At 35.0% G+C, this 17,684-nt stretch overlaps 2 protein-coding genes across 2 annotated transcripts in view; both read right to left on the bottom strand.

The window, feature by feature from the left end:
• The window catches only part of LOC149897995 (trehalase-like), a 73,318-nt gene extending 65,064 nt beyond the window's left edge, over window positions 1-8,254 (bottom strand). The window contains exon 1 of the mRNA XM_090115885.1: window positions 8,025-8,254. The gene's annotated coding sequence lies outside the window, so the exon portion shown is untranslated. The remainder of the gene's footprint in view (window positions 1-8,024) is intronic.
• Window positions 8,255-8,835: 581 nt separating this feature from the next.
• Window positions 8,836-16,744, bottom strand: LOC149897994 (vitellogenin-like). The gene is made up of 7 exons (XM_090115736.1): window positions 16,714-16,744; window positions 13,007-15,224; window positions 12,624-12,834; window positions 11,416-12,406; window positions 10,452-11,330; window positions 10,098-10,272; window positions 8,836-9,943 (listed from the first exon to the last, which is right to left on the bottom strand). The coding sequence occupies exons 1-7, from the start codon at window positions 16,742-16,744 to the stop codon at window positions 9,112-9,114; spliced, it is 5,337 nt and encodes a 1,778-aa protein (XP_089971862.1). The 3' UTR covers window positions 8,836-9,111.
• Between the last annotated feature and the right edge of the window lie 940 nt (window positions 16,745-17,684).

The raw sequence follows: 17,684 nt of genomic DNA, 5'->3' as shown, positions 1-17,684 counted from the left end.
AATCTACCAAAACCATTAATAGTTTTATATATAATATGCATTAAATTATTCGAAACCACTTTCACATCCAGGGCAACAAAATCATTGTTGACCAGTGTAATTTACCTCTTTTGGAGATATAATTAATAGTATTTTGTGTTAGATATGAATGTTTTGTATGAAATAAATGACGCGATACGATTCTGGTGGTATAGATATTATTCTTGCATTTAATTTTTGTAATAGAGATAAAGTAGGTGGGTACCTAATTTCTTTTCGATTTTAATTGATCTAATTTCTAATTAGTTTTTATTGATGTATCAAACTGCTATTTCACTATAAGTAAGTACATATATAATTTTTAAATAATCTTAATACATTACAATTCCTAATTTCAGCCATGAACCAAATATTGTGAAAGTGGTTTACCTTCGTAATTGTATTATGATATTAAAGTACAATTACTTGGTAGCATTTGCAACAAATTTTATGCAGTTTTATTATTAATTTTGAATAGATCAATTTGTTATTTAACCTAGGTACCTGTTGGTATTTAGATTTCTAACATTGTACAAGTATTGATTTCATTTCTTGAGTGTTTGAATTATTTAAAATGAATGGCTAAATATGAAGTGGACCTATTTAATGTTCATATTGTATCGTTTGTCTCCAATTGTACCTTATTTTTAGGTCAGACTTTGTAATAATCTACGTACTCTGTAAGTCAAAGATGAATAAATAAATAATAAAAGAATACATTGGTACTTAGATTTGTATTGAAAATTTAAATAGTGGAGTTGTTAACAAACATATGTATAGGCATGGACGTATAAAAAAAGACGGACGGTATATCGCCTAAACATTGAGTGAAGCCTAGTAATGGCGGCGAAACATCCATGTGTGTGTGCCATGTTGCCATGGCAACAGCTGTCCTGTTGACAATGGCGGCTGTATTTTTTTCTATAAATTTTGCCGTAATAATTTTGTCATTAAAACATAAAAGAAATAGCTTGCTTCCCTGTGGAATGTAATCCCTCGTGTTTTGTTATTTAAAATTGTACTGTTGCGACACCATTTAACCACGCAAGACAGCATTTTAAATATTTTTTGTGAAACAGTGACGCAGTTAATCAGTCGGTAGTTCACGACGTAATGGCGGCCGACTAGCTTACTATGGTGAGAGTGTGTGCGTGTTTATTGTCTTTACACGATCGCTAGCTTACTATGGTGGCTTCACGTTGTTTGTTCGCAATACGGCGTCCGTCTTTTTTTATACGTCCATGTGTATAGGTAACTTAATTTCTAAGATTTGATTTAACAAGAGAAGACCCCAAACGCCGCATTGCTATTATTTTAGAATAAACCAAACATAAAGGGAAGAAAGAATTTAAAGTGTAGAGTCCAAAGTCTCCAAAGTGTTTATTTATCAAACCCACAAAAAACGATTAATTCGTTAATCGTGAGTACGATGGCATATTTTACTTATATGCAAGTCATTACGAATCATACAAAACATATCATTACGTAGGAAATTATTAGACAATTTTTTGATTAGTCTCTGATGATATCAACATAAATATCATATGAAAATAATTGATTACCTACCTACAGATTGAGATAATTTGGAAAATCCAAAAGTGCACGCCTCATAATTTTTTTTAATAATTATTTATTAATTATTATTTTTGTTTATTTAATAACAATTAAACCACATCGAATCAGACCCTGAAAAATGAAAGGGTTCTATTCCTGAGCATACTCAAGCGTAAGAGAAAAAAAAAGACTCGATTAGTAAAGTATTTCGGTCGCTATCGTGTTAACAAGAAAATCCTCCGCACATACAGACACACGGACGTCCAAGACAGAACTTTTTTAAACTGTTTTTTAACTAGTTTAAATAACAATAAAACCGGCCAAGTGCGAGTCGGGCTCGCGCACAAAGGGTTCCGTAGCAGCAAATATAATAAATTACAGTTAAATCAACCTATCTCAAAAACTATAAGAGATACTTTGATCAAACCAAAAATCGTTGAAAGAGTTAATTAGCATGCATCACCTCTATTTTTTTTAGAATTTTATACCCCGTAGTTATAAAAATAGAGGGGGGGGGACATACTTTTTACGACTTTGAGAGCTGATATCTCAAAAACCGTTCACTTTAAGAAAAATGTTTTTTAGAAAACTTTATATCATTTTAAAAGACCTTTCCATTGATACCCCACACGGGTATGTACATCGAAAAAAAAAATTTCATCCCTCAGTTACATGTATGGGGGGCCCCACCCCCAATTCTTTTTTTTACTATTTAGTGTCATATTTTTGTAGCGGTTCATACAACACATATTCCCATCAAATTTCATCACTGTAGTACTTATAGTTTCCGAGTAAATCGGCTGTGACAGACGGACAGACGGACAGACGGACAGACGGACATGACGAAACTATAAGGGTTCCGTTTTTGCCATTTTGGCTACGGAACCCTAAAAATGACATCAAAAATATCATGAATGTTAAAAATAGTGTTTTTTCTTAATATGTGTGTGTATGTATTATCTTACAAGTGCAATGTATGATACATAAAGACATTTTAAGTTTGAAAAATCAGATGTTTTGCGCGAAGTGACAGTAGTACCCACCTCAACGCTTCGCTTATGAGGCGTGCAATAAGTGTGGATATTTTTGCATGAGCAAGAAACCAATAAAAAAAGCAATTACTTACCAATAGTTACCCAGACTTCTGGTATCAGTACCGAACAGAAAGTTTTCTTATAACTGGTCAAACCCTTGCAGATTTGCCAGCATACTTCAGATGCAGCTCTAAAATTTAAAAAACAACTTTTTATAGCAGACAATATATTTAGGTATACCCATTGTTCCCAGGGAAAAGGGACCTGATTTATGTCGGATACCCGATTCCTAATTGAGCAGAGGATTACAAACTAAACTCTATCGTGTTTCGTCGAGCAGCTTTCTGTGGCAATTTCATCAATGACGAGTTAAAGAAGCCAAAAAGCACAAGCCTTCTCTATAGATCTTATTCCTATGTAATGGATGAAACTAATTCGAAAATTTCTCATGGTTTATACTCTATACGATATTTAAGCAGGTGCATTTGCACCCGTCTAATTGATCCATTTTCCTTCAGGGCCAAGTAGACGATAAGTCTTGCCTGTGACTGAGATTAATTTAAGACTTCATCATAATGGATGTTATCAATCTAAATGTTTTGAAACTAATTAAATTTGCGATTTGAGGCATTGTTCAAAATACGTTATATACGTTCGAATGTTAAATTTTAATAATGTTGTACGGCCTAACTGACAATAATAATTGGATTTGATAATATATATATCTAAATAATAATCGTATCGTAAAACTCTGTAAATCGAAGTGTGGTAATATCTGTCTACTGTGTCTACGTCTGTATACTAGAACAAAACACGAAACATTTCCATGCGCACATGTAAATAAACAGACAACCAGACAAAAAGCTGATTTGCCTATTATGTAAATACGTTCTCAATATGGTAACTACATTAAAGGTCAGCATTCCAGACATAATTTTCTCTGTCTAACAATTTTACGTTGTCCTATGTATTTTTCATTATCTGCCTGTCTTTGTGTTAGTATCTAAGTGATATCATTAATCAAGGTGTTTGCTTCATCAACGGAAAGTGCCTCTGGTGTGTGTAAACAATCGACATCTGCTGTTTACGGCTCATCGGAGGCAAAATGTTTGTTTGCTAGTGCTTGGAAAGTATTAGACTTCATACTAACAAGGCAGTAAACGGTGAAATTCTAAGAACATTATTCTTCAAGAGGGGAGTGAACATTCTAGGGAAGCACGCTCCATCTTAGGCCACATCTCAGCTTACCATCAGGCGAGATCGTGGTCAAGCGCTCCCCTATCGCAGCGTAAAAAAAAAACATTTGTTTTTACTATGGTTATGCTCTTTTCTACATGCTCATTCTATGTTTCCAATACAGAGATGCAGGTCTTCTAAGGTCTTCTATACCTATCCTTCTTCTATCAGAAAAACGCTCATTAACCACCACGCTGATAAAGTATTTACCAGTAAATGTCCACATTTTTGGAACTAAGATGATCTTCACTATATTGCACGCCTCATAAGCGAAGCGTTGAGGTGGGTACTACTGTCACTTCGCGCAAAACATCTGATTTTTCAAACTTAAAATGTCTTTATGTATCATACATTGCACTTGTAAGATAATACATACACACACATATTAAGAAAAAACACTATTTTTAACGTTCATGATATTTTTGATGTCATTTTTGTTATTTAAACTAGTTAAAAAACAGTTTAAAAAAGTTCTGTCTTGGACGTCCGTGTGTCTGTATGTGCGGATCCTTTTTCTTGTTAACACGATAGCGACCGAAATACTTTACTAATCGAGTCTTTTTTTTTCTCTTACGCTTGAGTATGCTCAGGAATAGAACCCTTTCATTTTTCAGGGTCTGATTCGATGTGGTTTAATTGTTATTAAATAAACAAAAATAATAATTAATAAATATTTATTAAAAAAAAATTATGAGGCGTGCACTTTTGGATTTTCCAAATTATTTTAATTTACTGATGAAGTATTAAACAATAATGTGTAAATGACTTTTATTTCAACAATTTCACGTTAGGACTGAAGCCATAAAATGAACGATCGACATCATCTTAGACATCATCAAACAAATAATCTGCTTTGGATCTTTATAGAGGATAGCGTCTGGCTTAAAACTATTAAAATTGCTGACTCTAATAACAATGATATTATACATATATAGAAACAAGATCAGAATACCCGTTTAGTTAATAATTCAATAACAGTCGAAATACATTTATTTTAAGCGAATTAAATTATTTTAAACATCATTCTAAAATTTATACAACATGATAATTCTGCCAAATAAGTATCTATAAATGTCAGTAGATTTTTTTCCTTAATAACTACTTCTTCTTTGTATCTTCACTTATTTCTTTACCATTCTTTACCACATTTTGCTTTTGCGTATAATTTGGAGTGAAACAATATTTACTTACATATCGTTCCATCGTCACATGCATTGGGACGCACAAAACAGCCTTGAAATTTCATTATTCTTGCGCGGGACTCAATTGAGTTTTGCGGTTTCAATGTCACAGACAATGCCAATATTTACCTTAAACCCCAAATGATAAGGATGATATTTGATAACAGCGTACTCTGGCGTGATTGATGATGACGCCAAGTAGCGCTAATTTGATGGGGTCAGCGTGACGCAAGGGGGACGATGTTTGTCGCTCTTTAATTAGAACGATTTCACGCTCAATAACAATTGAATCAAGGGAATTAAGGCTTCTGAAACCCTGAAACATGGCGACTATAGAAATCGCCCGTTAGATAGTCATAAGGTTGAAGCAACCGAGCCAAGATCTGCATTTCGAGCAGTATCTTCACTTGGATTTTATGCTGCCTGCATTTACGAGGAATTCAGAAGTGGATATCTGCATATCAGTCTGGATCTCCAATTAAACTGTCATTGAACCCTTGAAATTTTCTGAAGAACAAAGATGGATAAACGGTTTCCCCAAATGCGATGAACGTAAATACAATATTCTAAAATTACTTTTGACTTCATAAAGAATTGTTAGCACGGCCTTATTAATGGCTTGGTCAAACGATAATAATTAATGGAAAACCTGACCTCTACCGAGAATTACTAGGCGAGGTAAAATATGTTAATATTATGTACTCTATATCATATTGTGTATTCAACACTGATTTACTAGTGACATTTATACACGGATCTAATCAAAAAATCCTGTATCATGGAATTCTATCTTTCCGCCCGCGGCTTAGCCCGCTTTATCTAAAAACTAATAAATTATACACTAAAATTTTCCTCGAGAATCACTCTATCGATTAAAATCCGCATCAAAATCCGTTGTGGACAGTATTGGGACAGAGATATCGACTTTGTTTTATACTATGTAGTGAATGGAATATGTAATAACAAAAATGTGGAAAATATGTAAATTACGACGTATAAGAAAACCACAGGAAATACAGTAGCTCGGTTAAACCACAGATTTAACCAGCAAACGGAAAATAATGCATACGTGACCAAGGCCACGTTCGACCAATGGGAGGTCAGTATGCTAGAGGCGCGGCGCTGACGCAGCCTGACGCAATACTTTAGCGCACTTGCAATCTTGCCTGGTGAAAGGGTGTGGCTCATTACTCATTATTTGCTGTAATGTCTACGAAATATTCGGAATTTTGAGTGGATGATTTAAAAGGAAATGCATGAGAAATTGTTTAGCAATTTCATTTGATTCTTTCCTTTTTAAAAAAGATACACAAATATATTAACCAAGTCCCAATTATGGACAAATGATATATTTGTTTATTTTATTGAAACTATAACTGAACAGTTAGACGTCAATTGATTTAAATATAGTTTTAGCCTTATTCTTATTGGTAAAGAATATGAAATTGGCTGACTGCTAAATATTTATTTTAATGGAAAAATTAAATAATACTATAATTAATCCTCATATTGTACTTGCTTGTTCATGTCTATCTCTAACACTAAAATCGGATATGTACAAAGAATGTAAAAGAAGAGATGTCTTATAGTTAGTTAATAGCAATTAGAAAGAACATGAATGTACAAACTTAAATTTAATTTAATGATCTAATAAATGTAACAAAAATCCATAACACACAAGATAATTATTGTAGTTATTACTCATTGTTGAAAACTTGCTCTGATAATTTGAAAAGGGTCAAAAATTTAAATTTACCAAAATCGCTAAAGAAACATTAATTATCATTAAAAAAAATATCCATTATTAATTTAAAATTCAATTATGTATTATACAAAAAGTTGTGCTTCTTTTAATTTTTTAGAAGAAACTCAATAAAAAAGAAAAATTGGAAACTAAAATCTTAATGTTGATAATTTTGATTGTGACAGGAACAATTATATGGACAACATAAGAAAGAAATAAAACTATGTACATGTGGTCGGCATAGCATATGCTGAGTGGCGTTACCTTTTAGGTCGACAGTCACTACACAAACATGCATATTATCACAGTATATTATAGTGTGTATATATACCTACAAATACAACCAGTAGGGAATCTTCATATTCTTCACTTCTTCATACAACATGTTCGAAATGGCTCACGCACACAAGCATCGTGTTTACAAGAATTGTAAGGGTATTCTTGTATCTGTCAATTGTCATAATACCCTTACTTTCTTTGAAACACGCTTGCTTGTGTCTGTGAACTATTTTGAATGTTTGTATGAAGTTTCCCTACTGGTTGTATCTGCATATTGTGCTATTCTATCTTAGTTTTGAAAATTTTTATAGTCTTTAAGAGTGTATATTGTTATTTTTTTTTGGTGGTGGTATTTGGTGTGCCTAATAAATTATTTAATTCTATTCCATTCTTATTCTATTCCAATGTATTTGGATTTTGGAATATTCAGTTTAGGACAAAACAAATAAAACTTACTTGGGATTATTAGTTTTATTTCTGCAAAGATAAAATAAATAATATTAAGTTTAAAGTACGCCTTTAGGAATGCTGGGTTATGGTAATTGCTATGTAGTATGTACTCTATGTTTTAATAAATTATATCAGTAAGTAAGTACAGAAATGTTTATAATATTCGAAAATATTAATAAATGTATCCTAAAAGAGATATTTATTTATTAAAAGCTTTGATTTCATACCATACAGAATTACATATGGAGCATTTTTATTATTTTCCACGAAATTAATGGAAAATACATAATCGTAAAATTTATGACAAATCAAGGAACAAGAATATTTTCCACTAAAACCATATTTTGTAAAATAATAAATACTGACATGTAAAATCACTCTTCTAAAACACTTACAGTATTCATTTTAATGCCATACTAGAAATGTAATGTCTTATAGATGGTTGTTTTCAATCATTTTAAGCTGTTAACTTCCTAGAACTTTTATTAATCATTAAAACAAACACTTATTAATTCATAAAACACGTACCTGATTTGTGTAGTGTGCAAAAATCACTAAATTTAAAAATCGAACAGTCCGAACACAGGTGACGTTCCAAGGCAAATCTTTATCCGGCTTTATTTACGAGATTTAAGTATATCCTGTTTATTAACCGATCTTTTTCATATCAGACAAAAATCACTGCACAATCACTAAACAAATCTTATTATGTACTTCATGAATGCTTATCAAGAAACAGCAGAGTATATCAAAAATCGCACTGACAAACAGCTGGTTTTTGAGGTCGCGTTGATAATTGATTATTCTATTTAGGGGTTGCCATTTTAAAATGTCATTCTATATTTCTGAGAACAGGGTAAGTATGTGGGGTAAGTACATAAAATTACTTGCTCTGTGGTAGAGGGTACGTGTTTTGGTATGTACAATACAGTGTATTGAAATGTATATTTTTTAATGATATTACCTTAGATTATGGATTGGTCTCCGCGCGCGCGGCGCGGTCGTAGCGCGCGCGCGGAGACCAATCCTTAATCTATGGATATTACATACATATTTTTAATTTTAATTTTCAGTGTATTTTTCATTGTATTTTTACAAATTTGTGTCTGCAACACAAAGTTAGAGTTAAAGAAATGTTTAAAAAGTGAGATAGAATGGAGGTAAGAAAGAAAATACGTTGTTTATATTTTATTATCAAATGATATCACTTTATTGCAATAATTTAATTCATTTTATAAGTACTCTAGCAATAAACATTACTAGCCTTAAATAATATATTATGTAGGTACAATGTACATGTATAATATTTAAGGCTTTTTGATATCATTATTACTACAATATACAATTACTGTTTTTTTTGCTTTTTTATATTTGCTTCTTATTTCTATCCTAGGTAGGTATTTATAATAATACTATAGCGATATAAATCAAGAATAGATAAATACATAAACAATAAATATTTACAAAATAATATTCGTTTTCTACGCATAAATACAATAATATACATATCCAAACTGTTTAAAATACTATACGAATTTATAAAATTATATAGAATCAGTCCATTTCATGCCATGTCATTTTTACTTTGTCCATTTCTATGATCTATCTGTTTAGTTTATGCTTGTACAGTACAGGTGGAGGGCACTCTGTATTGTCTTGCTTGAGGTACACCAGATACCTTAGGGTTCTGTCCTAATCTAATCTGGTCCCTGTATGTGATGAATTGTTGGTCTAATTTCGGTCTGCATACTACTTGAGCTGCTTGGATTTTGAAACCTTCAGCATTACAGTTGGATTGGCAAGCTGGCATAGGTTTAGTTGTGATGCAAATCTCCGCGTAGTTTTCGTAATACTGGACTTGTTTTTGCACCTTGCAAGCTCCCTTCTTCTTCAAGTAGCTTCTGGACACGTACACATTGCTGTCATCCCATTTATCATCGGAGGCGTCAGATTGCATAGCTGATTGCCAGCTCGCATCAGACCGTAGGATTGAGGTGTATCGATTCTGTGGCCAGTACGCCCTCTGTTTAGCTTGTGCCTGCCATTGCTGCGTCTTTGGCTCGCTGTTTTCATCATTCAAAGCATATGAAGCCGCAAAATGCTCGGGTGTGTCGACAAGACCGTAAGGAGTCATGTAGTCATCGCGAGGGTCGCCGGTCATAAATCCACAGATGCCTCTGCTGTTTCCACGGCCTTCTGTCGGCAGAACTACGAGTCTCTGAGCATCGTACATGATCCTAAGGCGGTCGCGTTTAACATAGATCATAAGAACTCCGTCGTGTTGAACGAAGTATTCGAGAAGAGGGGAAGCATCTTTTTCGTCCCAGTAAGTGGTGAAGTCGCCTTCCGATACCTTCTTGCTGTTTGTTGCTACTTCAACGTTGTAGTTACTGGATCCTTCAGCACTTGGTTTGATTTCAATCTCCAAATCGTTGCCATTTTGTGCCCTGCGAGGACGAGGTAACAGATTATTATTAATTTATCGAAAATAATGTCTAGTTTCCAAGATGAATAGAATCTACATTTTTTGATAAATTCTGCAAAGTTTAAAAACAAATTATTTTATTTTATTTACATATAACCGATACAGAAATACAGTACCTGTAAGAAATGTACACTTCTTGTGTCTTCGGGGTTGGTCTGCGAACTAAGACGACGTAATCGTCGTAGTTATCAGCCTTGCTCGAGTAGACCACATGCCAGCTGCGGGATACGCTGTAGTTGTATCTGCGGTTGCTGAAGGTTCTCACTCTTGAACCGTCCACAGAGCAATAAGCTGCAATAAAATGAATGTATGTAAGTACCGTTGTTTATTTGACAAAAACAACATTTTGAATTTATTCACGTTTGTTATTTAGTTCCAATATTTTATTTTCGGTTGCCTTAACTTTTTAAATAATATCGTTGTATTAAAATTTTACATAACAATTATTTTATTATTTTTTAAATACTTACGTTGGTATTGGTTCTTGGTAAAGTGGTTAAGGGCCGTTTCAAGAGGTGTCATTGGTCCGTAGGCAGATAAGACAGGGTAAGTAGCCCAGGGGAGAGCGATGTTCTTAATTCTCAGCTCACCATACCGAGAATTTACACCCATGTTCATTGTTTTTGTCAGGTACGAAAGGTCGAACATTAATTCAAGTTTTCCCTCAGGTGATGGCTTCAGAGGGTTGTCTTCAACTTGCCAGAGTGCTAAACTCTTAACAATTCTGTATACTTGATAAGCGGCATTTCTGACTGTTGGGTTGACATTGTAAGATACTGAGAATCTGTAGGTATCTGGAGTTTGCGCCCTTATAAGCATCTCGTGGCAAGCTGGTTGGTAATAGTTGTTGCTCGCAATTTCTTCAAGGCACTGTTGGGAAAGATAATATCTTTGCAGCTCTTCCAAGTATTTCGCAGATCGTTCAGCGGTGGCCTGGATATGAATATTTTCTTTAGGTCCGTAACGAATGTCAGCTTCAAAAGGCATCTTGAACTCCTGCTTAAGGGCTTCAGCGTAATTGAAGGTGGTTGAAATGGGTCTGTTCAATTTTCCGACCGTGTTTATTTGCCAGTTGCCGAATTGTTCGGAGTTTCTGCCAGCGAATACGGCGAAGTGTACTTTAGGATCAACCTCGCTGCTGCTAATAGCAGATGTCATTACATATTCCAATTTTTGCGCGCCATCGAAGGATGCACTGAGGTCCAAAACATAAGCACGTGCCTTATTAATGCCAGCGACGATTTGCTTAAGAATTGCGTCTCGTCTAGCGGGGCTGTTTGGTGTTGTATCCGAAATGTCAGCGGCCACAGCTGGTAATTGTCCCTCCACTTTTTGATTGTACACAGTGTCTGGAAATAAGATATTTTTATGAGTCATAAATATCAGAAAATGCCATAATAGCAATTTGTAATAATAATGAAATTTTCTACTTACCAACAGCTGCTGTTATTATCATACTCTTGGATTTAGATTGCTTTCCTAAATAGCGCAAGTTAAAGTGAGTTTGGGCAAGATCAACTTGGTTGAAAGGTGCCACGATATAAGATAGGGGATCGCGCTTAAGGAACATGTTGATAACATTTCTATAATCATTTGAATATGAGTATCCATTAAGCTGGAATTGAACACCAATCTGTTGGCCAAATTTATAATCTACTGCGATTGTTTTGCTGTCTCGGTTGATCAGTTTAGTCGATGGATCTTGAGAAATAGGAACAAGCGAGTCTTTCTTCTGGCTTGCGCTGTATGGCCAGATACTGTAGTGAAGAACATTTGTATCTTGGTCAGGTAGAAGTGGTGATACGATAAATTTGAATTCTCCTGATTTCATTTCATATTGTATTTTGAAAGGTAAGTTCACTTGAATCTTTCCTACAACACCGACACCGGCCCATTGGTTGGAAATCGTGTCCAAGAAACCGACGCTACCGTCGTGGTTTTCTGCGTATGTGAGGATAATTTCATGGTCCATTTTGTTGTTGAAGTCTCCGTTGTTAAGGAAACTAGCCAGGCCATTTGTTTTTGTTTGAACATGAATAACTGCTGGCTGTTTATATTTGAAGATGAAAGGCATACCAGAAGCAAGAGGGAACATTATTGATACTTGGTTCTTGTTCAAGACTTTAGTGTAATGGCCTTCCATACCGTTGCTGAAATCCATAAGGAGGTTCTTCCACTGTTGTGGCCACTGTTTAATGTCTTCTTCGCTGAGTGCAAATAATCTTTGCTGGTTCATTAAATCTAGATAAAATGAAGCTTCTGCAGGTTGTCGTTTCTCGTTCTCATATTTATTGTTGAACATGTTGTAGATTTTATCAGCAGAATATTTATGCGATGCCTGAGACTTTGTTTGACGTGTTACCTTGTTAATGAACTCGCGATAGAAGTTAATGAATGGTTGCCAACTCGACCATGTAGTGGAGATCTGTAAATACATTAAATTTTTAGTAGTATTTGTATATTGAACTAGAGGTCCGCCCCGGCTTCGCCCGTGGTACATATTTCGCAATAATATAGCCTATGTCCTTTCTCGGGTATCAAAATATATCCATACCAAATTTCATGCAAATTGGTTTTTCGTAAGAGAGTAACAAACAAAGATACAAACTTTCGAATTTTTAATATTAGTAGGATTAACTTACTGTTGATTCCTTGAACCATCCGCTTATTCTACTGTTCCATGAATATCTAGAAGATTTAGGCAGTAAGCTGTCGTCTCCGCCAATGCTGGACCAGACGCCCAAAACGCCGACATCGTCGTCTCTGTCATATGATCTCATTGCCTTTGTTGAATATTCAGCACCGAATTCTTCGCTTGTTACCATATCCTTCACAGCTTGAGCAGATCGAGCACTGAAAATAAATATTTCATTAGAAATTAATATCATACTAATATGAAATTCGATTTTAAATGTAATGTAATAATTTAGTAATGTAATGTACTAACATAGTAATTAAGAAATTACTAACAAGTGGAACTATGATGATCTTGATAATACATTAATTTATTTAAAATAATACTTACAGTTCAAAGTATCTAGGGTGGCGTAATTCTGCAGCATATTCAATTCCTGATTTAATCACAGCTCGAACTTCTACACTAGGATCGTTCTTGGTCATTTCAGCCATAGCTTGCCACATTGCGCTTGTGGGATGAGTCATGAAAATATTTTGAACAGCGGCTACCCTAACTTCATAAGGTTCGGCTGTATTTCTAAGAATGCTATAGAGTGCTGCTCGGACGTATCGGTCCTTCTCCCTTGCCAAATATCTCAAAGAATCAACCATCTGTGTCCTAAGGAATGTGGAAGCTGGAACTTTGCCTTCCAAATAAGGTGCGAACACATTTAATATTTCACGGTGACCTAAGATTCCAATAGACTTAATGAAGACTTGTGCCTTGTGGCTATCTTCTTGTTCTATCGCTGTTTTAAGTTCCGCGCTAAGACGGGGTAGAATAGTATCTAAGACGAAGCGGTCGTGGCGGTTTGACAGACGTCCATACATATGTGTCGGGTAATATTGATGGGCAGTTCTGTTATCAACTTGTCCCATGTGAATAAATTTGCTCGCGGCAATCAGCGCTGTAGTGTTAAGGAACATTTGGTCTTTAACTTCTGGGCTTAAAGCCAAGTCGAAGAATTGTATCATAGCGTCCTTGGTTGGGTAACGAAGAGTCCTTGGTAATACAGCGACTACTTCAGCCGCTTCTTCCCTTTCAATTTTCTTCTCTTGTATCCATGTTCTTATCAATTGGAAAGCGGGCAGCGTACCGGATTGTGCAACTGCGTCACGGTATATTCTCCACATATCAGCTTTCATCACATCATCGCTGGATTTTCCGATTTCAATACTGCGACTCGTTTGAGTGAGTTGACCGTAACTCATTGAAGAGATAAGGCGGACCAGAATATTGAATTTAGTTAAGAAATCAGCTTTAGGCATGTTATTGGGGTTTTGTAATTGTTGCGCCATTTCTTGCACTAATTTTTGTGCATTCATAGGATTTTGTTTCTTGTCACCACGGGGTTGAGGATTCATATACAAGGCAGAGTAGGCTGGTTCATTAACTTTGGGAACATCGTCATTGACAAAAGATGAGTCTGAGTCGCTAGAGCTTGAACTTTGGGAGCTCGAATCTTCCTCACTGCGCTTTTTAATTATGATTTTATTAATAGCAACGATGGAATTTTTGGGTTTTGCGGAACGGCGCACTCTTGAGGACTGTTCAACGCGTGATTCTGAGCTCTCCCGAGATTCTGACGAAGATGATGTGTCGTCAATGGCTACTTGCTTTGGAGTTAAAGAATACAACAAATTCATAATTTCCCGACCACCTTCAGGTTTTTCCCATTCGGGTTGATTGTCATCTTCCCATCCAACTAATTGCACGCTGATCTTGCTGTGTACTTCGGCTTGTTGTTTACCGTACATGTGTGGGTTGACATTAACTGTGCTTGTTGTTTCGGCTTTATAAATCGGACCATTTTTGCCCATAAGATAACGGGAAACAGTAGCTCGTTTGATAAGTTGGTCTTCCTTAGTGGAATGAGCGGTACCAGTCCATTCTGCTCCTTCAGGAACACCATAATGGTAGTCCACGCGGTGGCGGCAGTGACCGTAGCTTTTGCTCTTGGTTACTTCAATAGGGTCTTCATTCTTTGCAAACATGGGGAGCTCGCGTCTCCATTCAGAAGCAACTGGCGACACAACGTATAAAGTTTCGCAATCACCAGTGACGTCAGTTTCCATCTTTCTGAACTGGCCTTGCTTGTCCTCATTGTCGAAGGTGTCGTACGACGAGTGAATGTTGCGATAGGTAGATAGATCAACTTGAAGTGCTCCAATGAGACCTTTCAGCAAGTTTTCGTATGCGAGAGTCAGGCCCGATGGGAGGCTGAGGGAAACAACTCTGCCGCCATCAACGTTGATTTCGAAGGGCTTGTCCAAGTTGAAGACCGGTTGGTAGTTGAGTTCCTCTGGCAAGGGTTCGTGTCGTTTCAATTGTTGGTGAACCAGAGCATGTTCTGGATTTTCGAGCCTGGCCTCTAATTTTCCAGCGGGCTTGGCTCGTATGATGAAGCGTGCTCGGTACGATCCGCCAGTGCTTGCACTTTCAGGCATATAAGCAAGGGTGTGCGATTCGACATCATACTTGTACAATTTGCCAACTTGCCAGGGTCCTTGTGGTTGGGCGGGGTCTACGCTGGGTTCGGGTACAAGACGGCCCGATGATACGGCCGCTGTAATGGAAAATAAAATGTTATAGTCCGGTATACATCGCCCATTTTTGCAAGTGATTACTATCAAGCTAATTTTTCGTGAGTAGCTTTATTTTGATGAGATGCCCAATAATTTCATGTACGAAACTCTCGATTGTGGTAGCTTACAGAGGTAACAAGGATAAAAATTTTTGATTTGACGGTTCTCAAATATTTATTACGCAATTTGTAGGACAATATATCTGTTGAATTATACATATAAGTATTAAATAAGTGAAAATAAAAAAAATCAGCTGGTAAGTAATCATTTATGATGACTTCGTTATCGATACACATTGGAAAGGGGGACTCTTTGATCAAACCATAGATTTTGTAGGACAAATATTTTTTCGAATAATTTAGATAATTATCTTGAGATTGAACAAAAAAAAACATTCAGTTAGTAATTAATATTTGAGAACCATCAAATCAAAATATTTTATCCTTGTTTCCTCTGGTAGCTACCACAATCGAGAGTTTCGTACATGAAATTATTGGGCATCTCATCAAAATAAAGCTACTCACGAAAAATTAGCTTGATAGTAATCACTTGCAAAAATGGGCGATGTATCCCGGACTATTAAGAATAATCCTACAATCAAACATTAATTGAAACTATAAAATATGTCCCCTCTTATAAATTACTTTTTTTTATTCTCCACTAGCTTTCCGCCCGCGGCTTCGCCCGCTTTGTCTAAAACATAATAAATTATACACTAAAACCTTCCTCTTGAATCACTCTATCTATTAAAAAAACCGCATCAAAATCCGTTGCGTAGTTTTAAAGATTTAAGCATACATAGGGACATAGGTATTAGGGACAGAGAAAGCGACTTTGTTGTAGGTATACTATGTAGTGATGAAGTAATGTATAGGTACTTCACTACTAAAGCAATGAAAGTAGTATGAACGTTTGTTGATTGCTAGGTTATATATTTGCTTTGTAGTTTGTAGTCATATTTTCCATTACATAGTACAAAACAAATAAAAAAAATATTAATAAGCTCTAAAATTTAACATTCGAACTTCTTCCAAACAATTAGGTACATAAGTACATGCTTTCACGTAAATAATTATAAAAAAAAAGTCTAGAATAAAACCTAAAAAAATACTTATGTACCTATATGCGTCCCGTTTAACGTAACTCGAAAAAAAATCTTCAAGGAAATTGAACTTTTTCATATTATGATACAATTGTTGAGTAATTAAAGTTATAATTATTTTCTTTAAATAAACTAATAATTCATATTTACCAATTTAAAATACAACATATCAATTTACAAAAGTCGAATAATGAGTTGCATTTTGCAATAAGAATTATTCAAATTAAAAATTCCAGAACTTAACATTCGATAAATAAAACCTGTTCCATTTTCAAATTCAAAACTACAATTCTATTTAACAATCACACAAACAAAAGCAAACGTTCTAAAATTCGAAAATAATATAATTCAAAATACAGATAACTCACCAATAAGGGCCGCTAGGACCACAATCTTCATGATAGCTGTTCGGTGGTCCAGTTCTTGCAAGGAAGGTCGGTGGAGTACTTGTCTTTTGGACCAAGAGACTCATCTTATATACATAGTAATCACACGTGTAATAGTGACCCTAGATGAGGTCTAGAATGATAACAACATTGTATAATTCGTGCTGATTTGATTTGATGATGATTTATTGATGGGGTTAAAGACTTTGTGAACGTTAGAAGTTGTTTTGTGATTCAGAGTAAAATCGAACTTAGGACTTTTCTAAATTAAATAGTGCAAGTTTTAAAATAAACTTCAATTTGTTTCTAGAAATCATAATATTATATTACTTTGTTTCATCAAATATTTTACAAATTAATTTATGTACATAATATGTATTTAATATTATTTAATTATGAAAGTTTTTTTTATTTTTACTAGATTTCATTTTTTGGGTAATAGTTTCATTAAACATTAACTAATGTACCTAGTCGAAGTCATATCTATTTACACATAATAAATCTATAGAAGGGTCAATTCTGTACATTGAAAATATTGAAAAAATTAATAGCAGGGGGTGTAACTGATCGTTACCAAACCCAAATATGTGATTAAAATTTTTTTTGTCTGTATGTTCAGGCATCACGTGAAAACTAACGTTTCGATTTTGATGAAACTTGGTATAATTATACCCTGGGCATAAAATGGGATACTTTTTATCCTTGAAAAATACGTATAAAAAAAAAGACGGGTTGCACTCCGGGAGTGCCGGCAGAAGTGAAAACTTGATTATTAACGTTCAGCATGTTTGATATTTTGGAATGGTATCCGTCTTACGCATGGTATATAAGGGCTAAAAAAAAACATCCGTCTTACGCTTTTTCGATCAGGCCACGTGTCCTGACGTGAGTAAAGAAGTTTTCACTTCAAAAAAATCTTAATTTTTCCTCGCGGATGGAGACGCGGACGGAAG

The sequence above is a fragment of the Colias eurytheme genome, chromosome 24, assembly GCF_061535395.1.
Source record: "Colias eurytheme isolate Ceu_HAF_F1 chromosome 24, ilColEury1 Martin Lab GWU primary, whole genome shotgun sequence".
NCBI classification, from domain to species: domain Eukaryota; kingdom Metazoa; phylum Arthropoda; class Insecta; order Lepidoptera; family Pieridae; genus Colias; species Colias eurytheme.
The sequence above is the reverse complement of the archived record's forward strand: the minus strand, read 5'-3'. Positions and strand labels throughout refer to the sequence as shown.